The following is a 21,399-nucleotide window of genomic DNA, read 5'->3' on the forward strand; positions in this document are numbered from 1 at the left end:
GTGCATCTTTTGTGGCATATGAATGTCGTTTCTCAGAATGAGTGAATTCTTTCTATCTTGAGTTCCTAATCGTTCTTAACTTTTATATTGTGTGTAACTACTCTCTTTTGTTGTGTGAGGGCACTTGATTCATGAAGGAAAGGTAATGTCAGTGACCTCTATGTTAGAGTAAGCGGGTGAGTTGTGAATAATGCGTGGTACTTGTGAGTTAAATCTTGAGGTAAAGATGTTACGCTTTTGTGCTTAGTCTATATTAAATATTCTTGGTGTGATATGTTAGGAGAACTGTTTAAAAAAGGTCGTGTCTATATAAAGTGTAGTTTGATTGCTCGAAGACGAGCAATGGTTTAAGTGTCGGGTGTTGATGATTGGATATAATTGCGTATTTTAGTCAATTATTACACTCTAATGTACTGCACTTTAATTGAGTTTGAGCTTTAATCGCTAGTGTTTTGCACTAATTGTGTATTTTATGCATTGTAGGAGTGATTCCGAACTATGTAGATATGATAGAGTGAATTCAAGTAATTTAGAGCTTTGAGTCTGAGTAAAAGCCCAAGAAATTAAGCCGAGATCGTGTTCGGGTATCAACGGATGATAGTTAAGAACGAAACGAAGAATCGAGCGGGCATACGATGCATTGTCTAGTAAAACGCACATAACCTTTTGCTCAGAACTCCGTTTGGGCTCCAAAATATATCGTTGGAAATTTATTTGAAAGAGATACAACTTTTATATTTTGAATTTTTATGAATTCTCACTACTGCAGCACGTGGAACGGTGCACGGTGCGTCGCGCCTGTGGAAATTTTCTGCAGCCTAACAGAATCAGCGATCTGAACTTTCCCACTGCCACCCCGCATTGCGCGTCTCCCCATGCGGCGCGATAGTGCAAAATTTACATAGTGATTGCCCTATTTAGCGTGGGAGAAGGTATTTTCGTCTGGGCCCGACCCTACTTAGTATAAATGCATGTAAAAACGTTATTTTGAGAGAGAGGACATACTTTTGACACACTTTAGATCTAAGGAGGCTAAGGAGACCGGGGATTTGACCTAAGGAGGCAAGAACACACTAGGAGCAAGGAGGAGAATTCTTCTACGAATTTTTCACTTCCTTCTTCCTATTTCCGTTATTGGTTATGAATTCTAGTATTGTAGTTTTGCATACTATTATGAATAGCTAATTTGTTATCTAGGGTTTTGATGGACCCTATTGGGGGATGATTTTCCTGTTACATTAATATATATTTGTCATAGTATTTTCTCTAATTGTTCAACTACATTATTATTGTGGTTGGTTGAAGATCTCTCAATCGACTGTTCCTATTTAGTATGTATTACTCGGGAGAGAGTATATATTTAGGTAGTTGTTGAATAACATTACTCCTAACGTATATGAGAGATCAATACGAAGGGTTTAAAGGTGGGATTAGGGATAACAAAATCTTGGGTGCGATCCGAGTGAGCCGTAATTAATGCCAGTTAGCGTAATTCGGGAGAATATATCTAGTAAATTGTGGTAATTACTCGGGAGAGAGTTACGACGGTCAGAACGCTCATGATCGGTAGAGAATACTCAGGCGAATTTATTGAAAACGTAGCGGGAAAGATTCCGATAATGGGGAAATCATAACTTTAGACCTCCTTAATCTTGTCTTTAAACCTTAGTATCTTTAGTTGTTAATTTACTCTTTTAATTTGTTAGTTAATTAGTTAAATACAAGAATCTTAATATCTATAAGTTAGGAATTATTCAAGCTTGTCTTCTTAGTGATAGTAAATAGCTGTAGCTAAGCCTTTGTTCTCCGTAGGATTCGACTTCGGACTTGTAAACCGGATTATATTTGGTCCTTTTATAAGGCATAGTTGGGCGTGATCAATCAAAATCAGTCATGTATTATTGAATATTAAAATTCAAAACACACTACATATATATAATCCATGCACCTTGAACAACAAATTTCGATGGGAAAAGAGCTATTCTTGCAATATACATATGTAATGACAGATTATTTACTCCACGAATTTAAACAGGCCATACTCAAATGGAGAGTAAACTGTTAATTTAAGTCAAGTGAATATCAACATTCAATATACACTAGTCCTATTGAACCAACATGCATACTCAGATGGAGAGTAAATACAAGTAATCAACAACTAGTATAACCTAGTGATTATCCATAATGAGTTTATCCGATATGGAAGAAGACCTATGTCGACATGTAAAAATATTATATCACCAGAATTTTATCCTGGAGTCCATAGAAAATGATCCCTACCACCACTGGATTAAAACAACTCAAAAAGTTTTTGAAAATTTTTCAAAAAATTTAAAAAATGTCCAAAACACCATCTAAACGACCCCGAAAGCCCAAAAACAGCTTACAATATGAGCAAAGTTCATGGGTATTTCTCACTGGGTCGTTTCACATGGACCTACCATGTTTCAGGTCAATCGGAGTCTGTCAACATGTTGACCTCCGATTTTCTGGCCAATTCGGCCAAATAGTGACTTTTGTGTTTTTCATGGATTAACGATATTTTCAGATTATTCTAATCAAATATCATCAAACAATAAGTAGATATTACATGATTTTCAGAATAATCATAATATTCAGAACAAATATACATGCTAAAAACAATGCAGTTTTATAGAAAAACAATCTTTGCATGTAATTCAAAACTTGCATATTAACATGATACTAATTTTCATTGTTCATCCTAATCATTTAATTAGACGTGAGTAGACTCTGATACCAATTGTTGGATTATATATCGGAGCGAAAGCAATTACAGTATCATATTCACGTGTAACTTAAACAATTAGCACGTACGGAGATTATTCGAGTTACCTCTTGAAGCGTGAACAAAGTAGATTAATCTCAGTCTCTAGTTCCAGAGTTGCAAGATCACGATCTCAGCAAAACCTCCACAGTCTTCTACCATGTTATCCAAATAATATCTAGAAAGGGCGAATTTCGGGTGGGCAAAAATCCACAGAATCATGTAAAAAACGTCCAGCCCTTATATCCATATATATAGCTGCGTTTTTTAGGTCAAAACCGTTTTCAAAACCTGTTAGGTTTCCTTCTCCCACTAAGGGACGGTTTCCACGTTTTCTTTCCCACTAAGTAACAGTTTCCACTATTTTCTATTATTTAGGCACAGTAGGGACCACAGAATTTAATTAACAAGGCTTCCTATTATGATATTAATTTCGAAATTCTGAAACTAATTTCCATCATAATAAATTACGAATTATTCCACTAAAAATTCGTAATTGCACTCCTTAGTTCAATTTCGAAATTCTTCCATAAAACCTTATTTAACTCCCCATGTTAAGATTCAGATACTAATCAATCAAATTAAATTACTGACTATTTAATTTATTGATTACTTCCTTTAGACTTACACTTAACTTATTTCATGTGTCGGATACAAAATCCACCGGCCGGGTTTACACATGAAAACTTATAAGCTTTCATAAAGGAGTATCATCAATCTCAAAATTGAGACATGGATTCCATCAACTAATTATTACTTCGCCAATGTATATCATTGTTATCCAATTTACCAGGCTTATTGACTCGCGAAAGAATCTCGCCTTTTAATAAATCAAAACAACAAGTGACATACACAACTAATAATAATTATATCAGGATTAAGAGTATAAGTACATTAAATGGACTAGAGAAATTATTTTATAAAGTCAGTATAAAATACTCATCTGTACTTGATCCATTCAATACATACAAAATGTACTGGCACAAGAAGTTGGAATTAAACCATTCTCATAATCAAGATAAATTACATTTAATCTTGTGCTACAATCATTCCGATGGTTTGTCCAATTCCATCATTAGATTGTGAACATAAACTTTATGACTTATAAGAACCGATGATTTAATCTTCCGTGTATAAGCTAAACTTTATACACTAAATTATCTACTATATAAGCAACGGACGCACAAACAAATACATGATCTATTTAAAATAAAACTTTATTGAATTGAATAAATAAATAAATAATTATTCCATAAAGAATACTATAACAATATACATGGCTATAATATATCCTAGCGGGGTATTATTATTTTATTCGTTCAATATCGATGGGTTATTTATATCCTCTAGCCTTTAACAGAATTTTGTACAATTTCAAGAAATGTTTTCTTCATGATTTCAAATGTATAAAAAATAATATGATTTCTTTACCACCAGGTTTTCGTGGGACCATGAAAACAATTAAGCGAGTAGCAACGAATATAGTGAATGGTTACCACATCAAAACCCACTTCTCCATCTAACATGTAGTGTTAATTATGCCCAATCTCTCAGATATGAATTAAGTGCTTGACTTTAGTTTACCTAATATATGCATATTATAATATTATTAACTTTTTGTTTATCTAACTACAACTCTCTTGAAAGGGATTGATTTGTAGTTAATAATATTTTAACATTATTAACTCTTAATTTGCGAATGGGTGACGATATTAGCAAATACCGTCATCGTCATGCATGCACTTGATGAAAAAGATGGTAATTTCTTGGTAATAAGGGCTATTAATCTTTAGTCCAAAAAAACCCCTCACACCACTCTCTTGCCCACGTACATTGACAACAAAACTTAGTGATATTTTAATTTAAAATTCATTATCACAAATTGACTAACCTTTACATTTTTTTGGTTTCTACTCGGTGTTCGGTACGCGCATTGGAGCCCGACTATATCCGGATTCGCGTCGCGTAGGGCCCCATTCGGGGGGAAGCGCTCCCTACCAAGGATTTTTCCATATAACCTTTACATTTTTTTTGGTTTCCACCCGGTGTTCGGTACGCGCATTGGAGCCCGACTATATCCGGATTCGCGTCGCGTAGGGCCCCATTCGGGGGGAAGCGCTCCCTACCAAGGATTTTTCCATATCCAGGACTCGAACCCGAGACCTCTGGTTAAGGGAGGAGTAGTCCCATCCACTGCGCCACATCCTTTGGTGTTACTAACCTTTACATTACCAGTAGGAAAGACTAACATTATGATTGAAAAATAAAAATGTAAAAGAAACTGTACCATTCATTAACATGTCTGATTTTTTTTTCTGGACTTCAGACTTTAACTTTTCATAGGTATGGGAAACTCATTAAATTGTTCTTTCTAAAGAATAAAAAACAGTGACTTCATATTTTGAGCGGAAACTTCTCATATTGACGCATAAATTTTCTACACTCATACGATGATGGCATCCGCTTAATATTCACTTTTACTTTGATAAAATGGAGCACTGTATAACAGGATATCTTATATCTACAAGCAGTGACTTGTAATATTTCTAACTTAAATATCATTCCATAGATCTAAAGAACAAATTTGAATTGCCATAACTCAGCTACGGACATAGTAAAAGTACACACAATATATAGTTCAGCTACTCCTCTATCAGAAGATGTACTCCATAATAACACAAGATGATGAAAATATGAAAATGGTGCTAATTAATTAGTTACATCTCTTTTCTAAACACAGTACTCCTATATATGCATTAAAATAAGTGAGTCATGCATGCATATATTTATGTATAATCTTAGCATTCGGCACAGCTTCTCCCAAGTTGTGGCCTTGGCATGTGGCGATTATTCGCCCCAGAACCTGGATAGTCATTGACCTCTGCCTCTGCCTCTAGTACTCTTCTTATTGTTTCATCTACTTCCAACCTCTCCTCCATAATTGCCTATCAATTTTAAAATAAAAAATGAATTTCCATCAGACTGATCTGATTCCAAATGTAAAAGGAAAATATTAGAGCTTTTCTATAGGCAAAAGATAGAGAATTAAGTACCATATGGGTATTCTCTAACACCTTATGTTCTTGAGATATGTCCACTAGCAGACTTCTGCTCCCTGTAAATAAAAATCATGGTTCATAATATTAAATAATCATTGATCAATAAAATAAAGAAGTTACGCTGATTAAGGGAGATTGTTGAAAGATTAACTTACTTGTGATTGGGATTGCATGAGAAAAGCAAAGAAAGGCCACAAATAAATGAAAGAAATGGCCAGCCATGGCTACAAGAACTGATCTTAATCTTACTATGTTTCTCAGTTCTAATAGTAATTATTCCTAGGTTTTGCTGCAACAGGGCTGGCTATTGCTCCATTTTATACATGCTTATTACGGATATATGGGCACAAACACAATATGGCAAAAAAGGCAGTTTGTAGGTTTCTTTTTTTGTTGCGGCATTAATCAATTTCACACAAAGTCAAAAAGGTATCAAGAAACTGAATTTCATGGAAGACATGCAACACTATTTAATTAGTAAGTAGTACATATAACGCGGTTTACATAATATCTTTTCCCTCCCAATTTACTTTTTGCATGTGATATGAAAACCTAAAAAGCCAAAAAATGGGGGCATTTGCCTTTTGGGGTTTAAGTGGAAACTATGATGAGGAAATTTATTAAGTCAAAATGGGGAACAAAATAGGAGCACACTATTTTAGTGGAAGGTGACAAAATAATGATGTGTCTCAATAACACTACTTGATACTAGGGAAGGAGCAAGAAGGTGACTTACGGATTCGGCTGAACCTTATAGTTTTGTCTAGTTCATATATTTGTTTTAAGAAATTTAACGAATATATATAATTTATTAATTCAAAATTTAATAACTTAAACAAATTAAATTCCTAAACCCATAAACTTTAAATCCTAACTCTACCTATACTTGCTACTACTAATTTTTAGTGATGCCTTAGTGGAACATATATTGAATAGGGTTTTTTTGATATACAGAATCGAGAGAAAAGATTCTTAACAATCACCAAAATATAAACAAGTAATTGTTTATGAATCCCATGCATCATACAAGAAAATTATCTAACAACAGTTCGAACTTTCCAGGCCTTAATTTTTTTATTCAGTCTTTGTTACTAGCCAGATGTTAGGCTTATAAATTTATCCAAATATGTTATTTGATGGGTTGTCACTTTCACATCAAGTAGATGAATATTTATGTTCTGGTAAGAATCCACTATTCCTGTTAATGCATTATCACCAAAACTTTCATTTCATTCTCAATCAGTTTCCATCATTTTACTTTTAAAGACATTACTCCTTCATGGTTTACAAGCATATTCGAGGCAGTTTAAATTTAACGCACAAACACTGAGCTTTTGGGAAACAAAATCATAACCTAGTTAATTAACCCTTTACGTCTTTTCATATATTTGAGGGGCCAAAATACTTTATATCAAGGTGGGGTTTGTCTGAAATTCTGAAGTTCTTGAGTTTGCGGATTCAAAATTTAAACTCACCTGGACTAACAACCCTTTTTAATTATTTGGGCTGTGGAATTCTATACCTGTTAAGGGTGAACTCGGCTGAGCCAGCCCGTTTTAAAAGCTCTAAAATTATAGCCGGTTTCGCTAAGCTTTTTCTGGTTACCTTTGATCAAAAGTGTTTTTTCTTTTCAGAAATTTTCATAAAGCACTATCTTTTAGTAGTAATTAGCCATCTATAGATACAATTTGCTATATTACGGATTATAGATACCTTGTTTGTGGTTATAAGATGTATTTGATGTATTTAAACTATTGTATTCATGAATACGGTAGCAAAAATAGGCGTGAATCAGGAAAGTCCAGCTAATCAGTTATTGTATTCGAGGATATTCGACTGTATTCATGGAGTGAAACATGGGATTACAGCTGGACAGATTATTGTATATTTAACTGTATTCACGGCGTGAAATAGGGGATTACACTATTTTTAAAACGGGAAGTGAATCAATTAACATAGTAGACTCCTAATATAACTCAACAAACTCAATTGTAACACACAAATTTTCTACTTTCAGTTATAAAAAAGATTCTCAACCGAAAAATACCCCAAAAACATAGCAATCTTCAGAGAAAATTATATAATACATCTGAATACATAAATTATATTAATTAAAAAAAAACATATGAATACATTTATGCATATAGCGAGACAGTGAATACAATGAAATACATAGAATATAGCGGGATACATTGAAATACAATGAGAAAAAAAGACAGTGAATACAATGAAATACATGGAATACAACGAGATACATTGAATTACAATGAAAAAAAAGACAATTAATACATGAAAATATAGCGTGATACATTGAAAATGCATTGAAATATATTAACAGAAAATCAAGATGCTCAGCCCCAAAATCCGTCGTCTTTGTTCAAGAACAAACCCTAATTTCTAGCTACTCCTATTGCAGCAGATGCAACAATAACGTCAGAAGTAGCAACAACAACAGGAAGCCATGACTCGTTTCCCTTCTAACATCGACGTTCATCTCCGTCCTCAGCAGCTCCTTCATCGTCCGGGGTCAAATTCTCTGTTTAGTACTTATAATTGGGCCTTTGGGGTTAAGAAATCGTTTTTCCCCATTTTTGAATTTGGAAATTGAGATAACCAAGTTCAAATATGACGGAAAATCTAGGAGATGAAAGGAGACAGAAAGAGACGTACAACTGGATTTCGCTAGAGAGGAGGAGGTTCCCAAATCCTAGCTAAGAGAAGTGGTGGTCGGTCAATGAATCCGGTATTATTTGGAAGAGAAAATGATATGTATCAAATTAGAGAGAGAAAGAAAATAGTGTAACTGAATAACGTATTTAGTGGTTTGGGCGTAGGAGGTACCAAAATTAGATATTTTGCTATAAACAGTAAAAGGTATCTATAGAATATAATTTTTTTAAATGGTATTTATTTAAAATAAATAAGGTATTAACCTTTGTTATAGGAGGTAAAAATTCCTTTTCTTTTCAAGGTTAAGGTGTTTGGTCAAACTTTTAGAAGAAAATAAAGTGTTTTTGAATAGAAGCAGTTTTTGAGAAGATGAAAAAAATAGTTCTTTCCAAAAGCAATTTTTCAAAGCACTTTTGAAATAAATATACTTAGAAGTATTTTTTAAAAACTTGTCCAAACAATAATTATTGCTTAATTATATTTTTTAAATTGATTAGCTAAACACAAACTACTTCTCGTAAAGTACATTAAAAAAATATTTTTAAGAAAAATACTTTTCAAAATAAGCTGATTTTAGAAGAGCAACCAAATACGCTATTAGGCTACAGTTGAGTTAGTCTTGAAACCAAATATTAGTATATTACTCCAAAAACAAAAGCTTTTGAATTTGTTAATGAAAATATTTCTAAACGCCCATTAAAAGTAGTGCTTATATATCAGAATGCAAAATGCAATTCCTATAATACTGATAAATAATTGATTAACAGGACAAAGGGTGACAATATGGGGAAGAAATTCTCAGTACTATAATTGACCTTGTCCAAAGGCCTAAATCTAGGTACAACGCAGTCATTTTGAACAAAGAATTTTTTTCCCCTGCTTTGAGGTTTTTGTTTCCTTTTCTGAAACGTAAAATAAAAGAAAACTTATTTGGACAAGAAAATAAATCAAGTCTTTTCTAAAATAAATAAACTATTTGTTGTATACGTATGTGCAAGGTTAATGAAATAAGATAAAATCCATGTGTCGGAGTTCAGACCCAACATTAGGGAAAAGGCTTGATTTTGTTACCAAGAGGAATATTTAGAGAAATGTATATTTTGTAGCTACTTCTAAAATTAATAGCGGATAATATATATATATATTTTGTGTATATATAGATATTACATACAAACAATATATATATTTATATAACGAATGCAATCGGTTTCGGTTGACTGGCCAATTTTGTAATTTTCTCAATATTTTATGGGTATCATGGACTTAGAGTCAAAATTCTCGAGCTATATTGCGGGCGAAGTGCAGTAATAACCACTTTTAAGTCCGCTATTTAATATATATTCACAGTTTACAATGTATTTAAAGATTAACCAATTCATCCAAACTTCATGATTAATTATCTTAAATTTGGAAATTCAGGACTTAGTGTCGTGAATTTTTGAGCTGCTAATTTGAAATTTAGGATTAAGTGTCCTAAATTTCTTAACGGCTAATTAAAATTCAGGACACAATTTTCGAACATTAGGATATGATGTCCTGAAGTTCGATTTTTGAGATTTAAACTCTAGGACATCGTGTCTTGAACTTTGAGAAAAATTAGCTAATCTTTAAATATATTGTAAACTATGAATATATTTTAAACAATATACTTAAAAGTGGCTACTTGATGTCATTTCCACCTATTCTGTGGTCTTGCGGGTATTGAACTGTTGAGGTCCAACAAGAGTTTGTTGGGATTTGTTGGAAGCCGGCCTCTCCCAATCTTAAGGCCCAAACTCAACTGAAACATAAAAGAATCTGGGAGAAGTACCATTGAGTAGGCATTAAAGGTCCGCTATTAGTCGGTTTTAACAAAGTTATCCTGCGCCAACTACTACTATACAATAACGCATTGAAACTTTACTTTGAAAATGAACACATTAATCAATTTTGGAATTCTGGAGAGACGAATCTGCCAAGAGTTCCTCCTGTCAAAATGTGCTTATAGATATTTTTGCTAACTTACGGGGAATTTTTTTGAAATTAAGTCTCCTACTGATGCCATTGATAAATGGAGAATTAATGTTAATCATAGAAAAATAGGAGCGTGAATTTTGCTTGTTGTTCGTCGAACCTGCTTGGGGCATTTGCATCCATACCTGTTTTTTGGGTCACGTTTTAACTTGTGTCCGCTTTGCAAAAAAAATTGCAAGCGTACCCGCTTTTTTTGTGTAACTTCAGCATACAGGGCTGAAGTAGCAAAGGCAATCACGCAAAACTTCAGCATTCTAGTAGACGGGCCTGAAGTACCAAAGGCAATACGCTGAAGTTTTTTTGTCCTGGATAAGCTTTTTCAAAAACTTCAGCATAAGATGCTGAAGTTATTTAGTTCATTTGTAAAAACTTCAGCAACTGGATTCATTAGTTTTGTCATAAAGCTTTTTCAAAAACTTCAGCAGAAGATGCTGAAGTTATATAGTTCATTTGTAAAAATTTCAGCACTAAATAAGCTGAAGTTTTTTTGTCCTGGATAAACTTTTTCAAAAACTTCAGCAGAAGATACTGAAGTTATTTAGTTCATTTGTAAAAACTTCAACACTAAATAAGCTGAAGTTTTTTTTGTCCTGGACAAGCTTTTTCAAAAACTTCAGCAGAAGATGCAGAAGTTATTTAATTCATTTGTAAAAACTTCAGCACTATATAAGCTGAAGTTTTTGAAAAAGCTTATATAATTTTTTGACCCATACAATTGATCGAAGCCAACCCTGTACTACTACAAAGTAGCAAGAGTGGTCGAAGCAACTTTTACCCGAGAAGGTCGGGATCGATTTCCACAGGGAGCTAGAGATTGGAGTTGAGTTTCTATCTAAATTGGAGTTGCATAATTGTTCCTAATTGCACTTCTATTCATAACTGGTTTTGATATTACTTCTAATTTTATACTACTAAGATGCTAAATTAGGCTAAGTGAAGCTAAGAGTAAACTATTGAAGGTTGTCTAAATAGGTAAAAGGCACTAGGGAAATGACTTTCTCCTAGGTGGTTAATTGACGGATTCTCGAGTCTAAGGCTAGATTGTCATATTTGGGGAGTATGATATAACCATTGCACGATTCTACTCACTCTATACCTCTCGGTAGTTGGAGTGATTTTGCCCTAATTGACTTTCTCAAAACCAATTAGGTATGATAATTTGTACAAGCAATAGAGGTTCAAGTCGGGTATTACTATCTCTAGGTTTAACCTTCAATTGGGGCTATCATTCTCTTGAATATGCCCCAATTCCTTGTTGGACCAATTTCATGAACTTAGGCTCTCTTTCTCAAGAAGAGCCAAAATCAACTAGGCATAAACTAGTGTTTGCAACCACTAATTCAACATTAAAACCATAAATCAATCCAAATATCAAACACCCCTTGACATTCAAGCCTTAAAACACAAGACCTATCAATTACCCACACTAGGGTTGAGCCACAACTCTAGCTAATGGGTCTAGCTACTCATGATTATAGAAGAAAACAAAGAAATAGATGAAGAAAAATCCATAATATTTAATTACTAGATAAAACTTGAAGATTCAATGATGAAACTAAGCTAAAATTACTCAAAATAGAAAAGGAGTACTGTTCACGAGCGCAACTGATCATTAAAATACAACTGATGACCTAAAAATGGGAAAAGAAACTATTTATACTAGGCCGAAAATTCTGAACAAAAATACCCCTACGGGGCTAGTGCGAATCGCACAAAATTGAGTGCAGCCGCACTAAGGCTCTTGGCTGAAACAATCTGCTCACTGAAGTTGGCCATCGCGGGCTGCACAAAATGCACCGCGGCAGCGGTGGCTTCTATTGCGGTCCGCACAAAATGGACCGCGAACCGCATTGGCAATGTTCCTCCAACTTGGCACCTCTCTGAACTTGAGCTTTGCGGACCGCACAAAATCGAGTGCTGCCGCAATGAAGTCAATGCGGTCCGCATGAAATGTTTTGCGGTCGCATTGCTTTGCTGCCTGAAATGCACACTCTCTGAACCTCCTTTTTGCGGACCGCACAAAATGGTGTGCGACCGCACTAGTCCTGTTATACTAAGCTTGGCCTTGTTCTTGGTACCTGTGCATGTTCCACTCCTTTTGGAGCTTGTTTTGACAAATGGTAGAATGGCCTAAATGACACCTATACTTGTGTCACTTTTTCATGCTGGTCCTCTTACTTTACTTTTTTTCGTCCAAACACTTTAACTTGTTCAAAATTTATATTTTAAACATCTCTAACCGTGTGTGTATCTCACTTGTTTGACGTGGATGACACATCATATTCCACGTTATTTTTTATATTTTATCTATTAAAAACACTTATTATATATTACTTTTGTAAAGAAAAAGAAAATCAATGCCTCCATCTCATCTCTTTTTCCTAGAATTCACAGATTTCTTTTTCTCAGTAAATGTCAAAATTAAATGAAAACAGTAGTAAGGGATATTTAGGAATTGGAAAAGCCATAGTAGATGCTCTTCTAAACCTTATTGCTGACAAGCACTTATGGCTGGAGTGCCGCAAAAATGGCCTAAAGAATATCCACTGTTTCTCATGGCCAGAGCACTGCCGGAATTACCTCTCCCATGTTCAACCCCTGCCAATCGTCTTGAGGTCATGAAGCCAACTCTTGAAGAACCTATGAGTGAATCACTAAGAGATGTTGAAGATCTTTTTCTTAAGTTTTCTATTGATGTGGACTTCAAAACCAATGGAGAGCTTGATATGGCAAGAAGGCAGGAGGAACTTGTGGAGAAACTCTCCCAGAAAGCTAATTCAATTTGCAAGCCTATTGTTAGCTATTGCCTAGGGAGAAGGAGGGTCCTATATGTAGTGGCAACTGGCTGGGGCAGTATGAGAAAAGAAGAAGAAGCGTACAGTGGGACGAAAAGGGGGAGCGGGGAAGAAGAAGGGCACAGGAGGGGGGGATGAAGAGGGAGGAACAGAATTTTTTGCTTTTTTTTTCTTATTTAATTTTCATTCTTATTTTAATAATCTTTTTCTTTTTATTTTAATTATTTCTGGTTCAAAATTCATACTCACGCTCATTATCCGCGTGAATTACACCCACTTTGTCCAGCTCAACCATTATTTTGCCACATGTGCTTGGTCAACGGTCAGAAGAGTTTAAAATATAAATTTTGGGCAAGTAAAAGTGTCTGGATGAAAAAAAGTGAAGTAGGAGGAGCGGCATGACAAAGTGACATAAGTATAGATGTCATTTAGGCCATTCTGCCTTTGACAAATTGTCATATTGTCGACCAAACCCTGCAATCAAGTACAACATGTGAGCCTTTGGGATTATTTTGTACATATTTCTAATTAATACTTAAGCAAGAAGGAGTGTAAAATGCATCATAATCCCTAGTTATCAACTCTCCCAAACTTAAGCTTTTGCTTGTCCTCAAGCAAATAAAATAATACCCACCCCTTAAGAGTAAATCCAAGAAAATTCAGCTGACCTAAAGTGACCTCATCTAGCATCAATTGAGACTAACAATTGCCCTCAATTCAAATGAATCATTAACAACATTCACTCTTTTAAACATCATGGATTTAGTACGACACAAGAGCCTCAAGAGTTGACTCAACACATCAAAGAAACTCTTTCTATTACTTTAGTCATTGAGGAACCCAAACTCACACATCCTCGACTCTCCCTAAGCAAACCTCATCTTTGGAATAGTAGCACTCAGAACGAGTTTAATGGAAATACACTCATCTCTCTCAAGGAAAAGTCACAAGTCCGGCTCTAAGTACCATATGCTTGCCCTTTATGTGAGTCCCCACTAATGTAAGCTTCATTCAATTCAAGATCATATAGGGCTTTTGTAGAGACATAGTGAAGGCTTTTGGTTCAGGGTAGGAAATGTTTAGTCTAAGTAGGTTTCATCTTCCCTTTAGCACTTCTTTTGCTTCGTTTTGGCACGCACTCACTTGACTTTTTAAGTCATTTCACTTCTTTCTAAGGGGTTAGAGAGACACACTGTCACTCTTTCTTGTTCATTTCAACTTTTTTCTCCTTTCTCAACTTTCCACACCTTTCATTCTTTGCTTTTATTGAATCCCTTCATTATTTTCTACATTGAACATTCTTTTTGTCCTTTTGCTTTTCTTTATTTTTCATTGCCTTTCCTTTTCTTCATTTTATACCTTTTTACCACTTTATTGCAATCCTCGTCTCTTCCCCCAAACTTATACTTTTGCCATGTGCTAAGAAAAGATCGGGTTCCAAGAGAGGGTATCTTTAGAATGGGTAAAGGCTTGTATCGTAGTTCTTGAAGGAAAAAGGTCTAAGGCTCAAAAGGGTTGACTAGGGATTTTATCATTGGTAGGCTATGGAAGTGTTCAAGATATCATTCAGATCAAGGAGAGCCTACAATCATGTCTCAAGTCAAATTACACTTAGGATTTCGCCTAGATAAACATTCAGGGCAAGTTCTAGGCCAATGGCTCGGGACTTGGACTTGCAATTCAAATTCTCACCACGTAAGCTATGAGATTGATAAAGACACAAAGTCGGAGGCCCATAACAACCTTAGATAAGATTTGAGCACACAATGATCCCGAAAAATCACTTAATGATTATCGACCAACACAAGAGTCTCATGGTCACATCTTTCACCATCCTATACACAACGATTTGTTTTTGATCATAGGATAAAAGGTAAATGTGTTAGGTCCAAGTGAAGCTTTGCTTGAGGCACCCTTACCAACTAACTACTAAAAAGCAAAAAGGAAAACAGACTCAAACCCTTAAGAAGGTTGTCATGCCATCCATCATCGGAAAGAGCCACCCGGTTCACACAAATTCCACCGTTGGAAAGAACCGTGGCATTAAGAAAACCAAAGGCTTATTGCAAAAACTCAAAACAAGAAGCTACGAACATAAAATAAGAAGCTAAGAAAGGAAAAATGCGGAAAGTAAAATGAATATGTACAAGCAGGGATTTAATCGAATATACAATAGGGGGTGTGAGCACGTGATTTTTGCCCCACATAAATTACTCCTACAGAATTCCAAAGAATTAGATTTTTCTTTTAATTGTTTATTATTTTAGGAATTATTGTAGAATTCTTCTAATTATTTGCATTTTTGTTGTGCATGTTTAATTTAATTTAATTCATGAAAAATGCAAAAAACAAATACATTGCATTTGCATTTAGGATTTAATTTTACACTTTTTAGATTAATTAGTAAATTAGTTGTTTTATGAAATATGAAAAATCACAAAATAGTTCATTTTGCATTTTAACTCTTTTATTTTGAATTTTATATTTTTTCTTTAAATTTAGGATTTAATTAATTATTGTAAATACTATGTTGAGTAATTAATATAATTTTGTAGGTTAATTTAGTTAATTTAGGTTTTAATTTTAATTTGGAAAAGAAAAAGAAAATTTGAAATTGAGAGCCCGAAAGGCCTGCTAAAAGACCTCACGTCCAGCAATTCACTGACGACTCGCAGGAGCAATGGGACTGTTTGACAAAAGAAGCAAGCTATAGGGCCAAGATAAGTAAATTAGAGGGACAAATCAGGGACCTCAAATCAACAATAGTATCCAAGATGTTGCCGATGAAGGGGAAAAGAAGAAGCTGGTTCAAGAAAACCAAGCCCTTAGAGATCAGATTCAGAAAATGAGAATAGCCGCTAAAAACCAGGAAAGAAGCCGAGCAGATGAAAGGCTTATAAGTGGTCTTCGAAAGAAAGTAATTGAAGGACGGACGGAATTTGTGCGGCAGTTGAAGAGAAAATATGAGGGTACAGCCACCGATTTGAAGAGAAAGTTAACTACCCTTGAAAATAAGGCGGCCAAACAAGCTAGGAACTTTAAAGCTGAAAGGGAACATTGCTATGCTTTGATGTCTCAGATGGAGGAAGATATGCAACAGTTGCAGAATCAAAACCATCATGACACCCAAGTGTTAGAAGCTCGGAATTAGCAAATCGGGCGGTTGCTCCAAGAAAAGGGTATTATCCGGGAGAGGGTTAGAGCAATTGCCGACTACATCGTCATGAAATGCCACGAATGAGAGGACATGACTCGAACCACTTTCTTTGATGCAGTGATGACATTTGTCCGTCAAATAATGAGTAATCTGGAGTGTCTTCAAGGGGATTTTGCACAAGGCCCGTGGCAAGACCGAATGATGTCCCACGGGCCCCAGGAGTCGAAGCACTTTTGTACCCTTGATTTTTCATTTATCGAACCTGTATTTCAGTTTTTAGTTTAAAATTTTGTTTTGAGTCTGTTTGTAGTTTTTATTCCAAGAAATGAGTATGTTGGAATCTTTTGTAATAGAGAAGTTTAGGAGTTTTATTAATGAAAATTGAAAATTCCCAAAAATTGTTTCCTTATTTTTTGTACTTATTACTTGAACTACGTAATAATCTGATTCAGGCGGCGTCCTGATACGTAGGCAATTCTCATCGGATCTGGTCACGATTTTTGTAAATAACTCAAATAAAAGGTATGTGGAGGGAAAAAACCGGAAAAAAAACAAAAAAGAAAGAAAAAGAGAGCTAAAGAAAAAAAAAACAAAAAAAAGCAATGAAAGAAAAGAAAGAAAAATGGGAATGAGAGGAGAAACATCAAAGAGCCAAACAGGAAAGAAAAGAAAACTGCGAAAATAGGCAAAGCCGGGATGAAACATGCAACCGTTGCAAAATATGTAGAAACACATTTAACTGTATAGGTGCATCACACCCCAACATGCGATTACCTATGTGTTAATTGCTTCAAACTGACTGGTTGGTTGTCAACTGTTAAGTACATGTTTTTTAAGGTGGTTGGTTTTTGGTAATCTGGCTTCACATCCGTACTTTACAGTGTCAAAAGGAAGTGTTGAAATGTCTTCGGAAAGTCATCTGCCAACAATCCCTATCCCGGAGGATAGCCCGATCTTCGCCATCCAAACTTCTGAGTCAGCAACTGCTGAGGAAAATAGGATCCTGCATCTCCGCATGATGGAAATGTGGGATGCCTAGGCCAACGGCAGAGAACCACCAAGTGCGATACCTGGATTCCCTAAGCTATTTCCCAGGGCAAGTGGGACTTCCAACATCCCTATAAGTTTCAAATACCTCACTGGGATATCCTACCATCTCAGCCCACTTTGCTGGAACACCTTCTGAGGCTCGCCCCCAAGTGTTAACTTGAGGTGTGACCTCATACATATTCACTGCGCTACCTTGTTCAGCTACGGCACAACCCACTCTACCCAGGCCTAGCTTCGATCCATATTCCTTAACATTTCAAGTACCATCTTTCCCACTGGAACCTACCCAGTTTACTACCAATACTTACCCTCAGCCACCCTGGTACGAGTTTACTGCGGGGCAGGAGAAAACCATAAAAAACCCTAAACAAGAGGAGATTACCAGAAAAATGAGGAGCATGAAGCAGAGTCTCAAAAATATACAGGGTTTGAGCGGGCAAAAGAGCGTATCCTACGCTGACCTGTGTATGTTCCCACATATACATTTACCCTTGGTTTTCAAAACCCCGAAGTTTGAAAAGTATGACTGGCATGGGGATCCCATAGCCCACCTCAAAAGGTATTGCAACCAATTACGGGGAGCAGGCGAAAAAGAGGAGCTTCTCATGGCTTATTTTTTGGGAAAACCTGGTCGGCATTGCTTCTGAATGGCACATGGATCAGGATATATCTCAGTGGCATATTTGGGACGACCTGTCTCGGGATTTTGTCAGGTAGTTTCAATACAACATCGACTTTGCCCCTGATAGGAATTCATTATCGAACCTCAAGAAGAAGTTCTTAGAAAGCTTCCGAGTGTATGCTGCCAAATGGAGCGAACAAGCGGCTAGAGTCAAACCTCCAATGGATGAAACAGAGATGGTTAGCGTTTTTCTTCAAGCCCAAGAGGCTGATTATAATCAGAATATGATGTCTGCGATGGGGAAGCCGTTTTCCGAGGCCATCAAAATTGGTGAGATGGTTGAGAATGGTTTAAAGATAGGGCACATCTTGAGTTAGTCTACTATAAGGGCTACCTCCTAAGCAATTCAAGGTGGGTCTGGAGGTGTAGCAAACCGAAAGAAGAAGGAAGAAGCGACAATGGCAACTTCAAGTGTAAGAAAACCTCGTCCACCCAGAACATATTTCCCTGAAAGAACCTCACAACATTACTATCCCCATCTGGATATGGCCTATGCTATGGTTCCTCAACCATACGCAGTGATGAATGCCCAACCTTACATTAGGCCACAACAACAATTCAATCAAAACTAAGCTCCATTTCCCAGAAATCAACCTCCTCACCAAGTTCAGTATAATCCCCGACCTCCACAGAACAACTTCCCCTACAATACCCATGACCGGGAACCACCTAAGATGGAAAACTTCACACCCATTGGTGAGTCATATTCTAGCCTTTTCCCCAAACTTGTCCAGATGGGTTTGTGTAGACTGTACCCCAAACCAGGCAGAACCCAGCGTCGCCCGCTTACAGAACCGGTACTCGATGTGCTTACCATTCAGGGGCGGAAGGGCATGATACAGATGACTGTTAGACCCTGAAAAAGGTTGTGGAAAATCTCATAGAACAGAAGTGAATAGTGCTAAAGGACGAAGACGTTCCTAATGTAACCAACAATCCATTACCGGCTCACAACAACGGGCCAGTTATTGGAATTATTTGTGAAGATAAAGAGTTTGACCCAGCTCTAAAATCCATCATTGCCATAGCCTATGCGGAAAAGAAGCCAAAGGCTATCGTAAAACAAGACAAAGAGGAGAAGAAGAGTAAACCCACCCCTCAGAATACAGAAAAGAAAGTGGAAACTGAAACTAGGGCAGCGCCCTCAAAATATACCGTTCTCTATGTTCCTTGGGGCCACAAGAAAGAACAAATGTCATTGAGCCCTCTAAAAAGGTTTGAGCTAAACAAGGGGTCTAAAATGTATGTGCCTAAAAGGACCTACGTGGTGCGGGGGCCAGTAATTTCACCAAGGATGAATGAGCCCGTGATTATTGGCCGCGCACTGCAGAGGCCCATGACAGATCCCACTGCCGTTCCATGGAATTACAACAAGGCGGTAGTAACTTACAGGGGTAAAAAGATTTGGGGAGAAGCAAAGGAAAGTATCCCGACTGAGTAATACCTCAATCTGGAGGAAGTGAATAATGCCACGGAGAAGCGTTTCCCACTCAAGAAGCCAGTGAGTGCTGATGAAGTAGAAGAGTTCTTCCGAAAAATGAAAATGGCGGACTACGAGATAATTGACCAACTCCGGAAGTCTCCTGCTCAAGTCTCTTTGTTGTCTCTGCTAATAAATTCAATTGAACATCAAAAAGTGTTGATCAAAACTCTCAATGAAGCATACATACCTATTGAAACCACTGTGGAACAACTAGAGAGGATGGCAGAAAGGTTTTTTGCAGTCAATCAAATCTCTTTCAGCAAGAATAATTTGCCCCCAGAAGGGGTCGCCCACAACAAAGCCCTTCATCTGACAGTTAAATGCGAGGGATATTATGTGAAAAGGGTCATGCTAGATGGTGGTGCTGGGGTAGATATTTGCCCTCTCTCAACTCTGCAACGAATGTAGATCAGTACTAAGAGAATCAGGCCCACCAACGTCTGTGTGCGTGCCTTTGATGGCATCAAGAGAGATACCATAGGAGAGATTGATTTGGTTATGACTATTGGTCCGGTGGATTTTGAGGTGACCTTTCAGGTTTTGGACATGGATACTTCCTATAATTTCCTCTTGGGAAGACCTTGGATTCACATAGCAGGGGTTGTACCTTCTACTCTCCACCATATGGTAAAATTTGAACATGAAGATTAGGAGATTGTAGTCCATGGAGAGGACGAGCAGTAGATTTACCGGGACCCGTCAGTCCCATGTCTCGAGGCTAGGGAAGGAAGTGAACATATAGTCTATCAAGCCTTCGAGGTTGTGGTCGCGGACCAATGTAAAGATGGAAACCCTTGCCCCAACCCTTTCTTTCAAATGCGTCAATCATGGTTGCCAAGGAAATGATCAGGCATGGTTACAAACCCGTGAAGGGGTCCGGTACGTCATTTCAAGGAATCACCAAACCTATCACTCTGGCTGCTAGCGAGAAGTTCTTTGGGGTGGTATTCCCGCCCATGCCCGCTGATGAAAAATGGGCAGATAAACGAAAGAACAATGGTTGGGTCTTGCCTCAGCCGATTCCACATCTTTATAGAACATTTGTCAGGCCTAAGTACAATGAGGAAGAGGAAGATGAGGCCTTCACGACCGAGGAAATCGAAGAAATTTGTGGGGCTATGAGGTAGATGTTGTATGAAACCCACATGGTCCAACCAGGAGAAGGCTCAAGCACCGTTGAGGTGCTATACATGGGACCCAATGCCAAGCTGTGAAATTGGAAGGCTACTCTGTTCCCAATCAGGCGGGAATCCCGGTAGTCCAGTCCTGACACTTTTTATGCATCACGAGTTATTTCAGGGTGTAACTTGGATGCTTTCTTTAGTTTCCTGTCTTTAATTTCTAATGTAAACTCTGTTATCTTCAAAATTCAATGAAATGAAATCAATATTTCATCGTTCATCTCTGTTTATTCTTTCTAATTTTTGTTATTTTTTCTCTTATTTCTTCTTTCAGTTCTAATAATGATGCTTTAAATAACATGACATGCTTGCGGACTTCATGCTCAGATCCAAACGCGCTGTTTAATTGTGAAATAATGAACCAAGAACCGGAATATGATGAAGAAGAGGCTTTTAGGGAAATAAATCGAGAATTGAAACAATTTGAGAATAAACCTAAGCCGAACTTAAATGATATCGAGCCGGTTAATTTGGGTGGTTCTGAAGAAGTCAAAGAAACCAAGATAAGCATTCACACAGATGAA

The 21,399-nt window shown here is 36.6% G+C and overlaps 1 protein-coding gene across 1 annotated transcript; it reads right to left on the minus strand.

Moving 5' to 3' along the window:
• Nucleotides 1-5,357: 5,357 nt before the first annotated feature.
• LOC104227941 (uncharacterized) lies at nucleotides 5,358-6,163 on the minus strand. The gene is made up of 3 exons (XM_009780324.2): nucleotides 6,000-6,163; nucleotides 5,839-5,900; nucleotides 5,358-5,730 (listed from the first exon to the last, which is right to left on the minus strand). The coding sequence occupies exons 1-3, from the start codon at nucleotides 6,064-6,066 to the stop codon at nucleotides 5,584-5,586; spliced, it is 276 nt and encodes a 91-aa protein (XP_009778626.1). The 5' UTR covers nucleotides 6,067-6,163; the 3' UTR covers nucleotides 5,358-5,583.
• Nucleotides 6,164-21,399: the final 15,236 nt, after the last annotated feature.

Source organism: Nicotiana sylvestris, chromosome 3, assembly GCF_000393655.2.
Source record: "Nicotiana sylvestris chromosome 3, ASM39365v2, whole genome shotgun sequence".
NCBI classification, from domain to species: domain Eukaryota; kingdom Viridiplantae; phylum Streptophyta; class Magnoliopsida; order Solanales; family Solanaceae; genus Nicotiana; species Nicotiana sylvestris.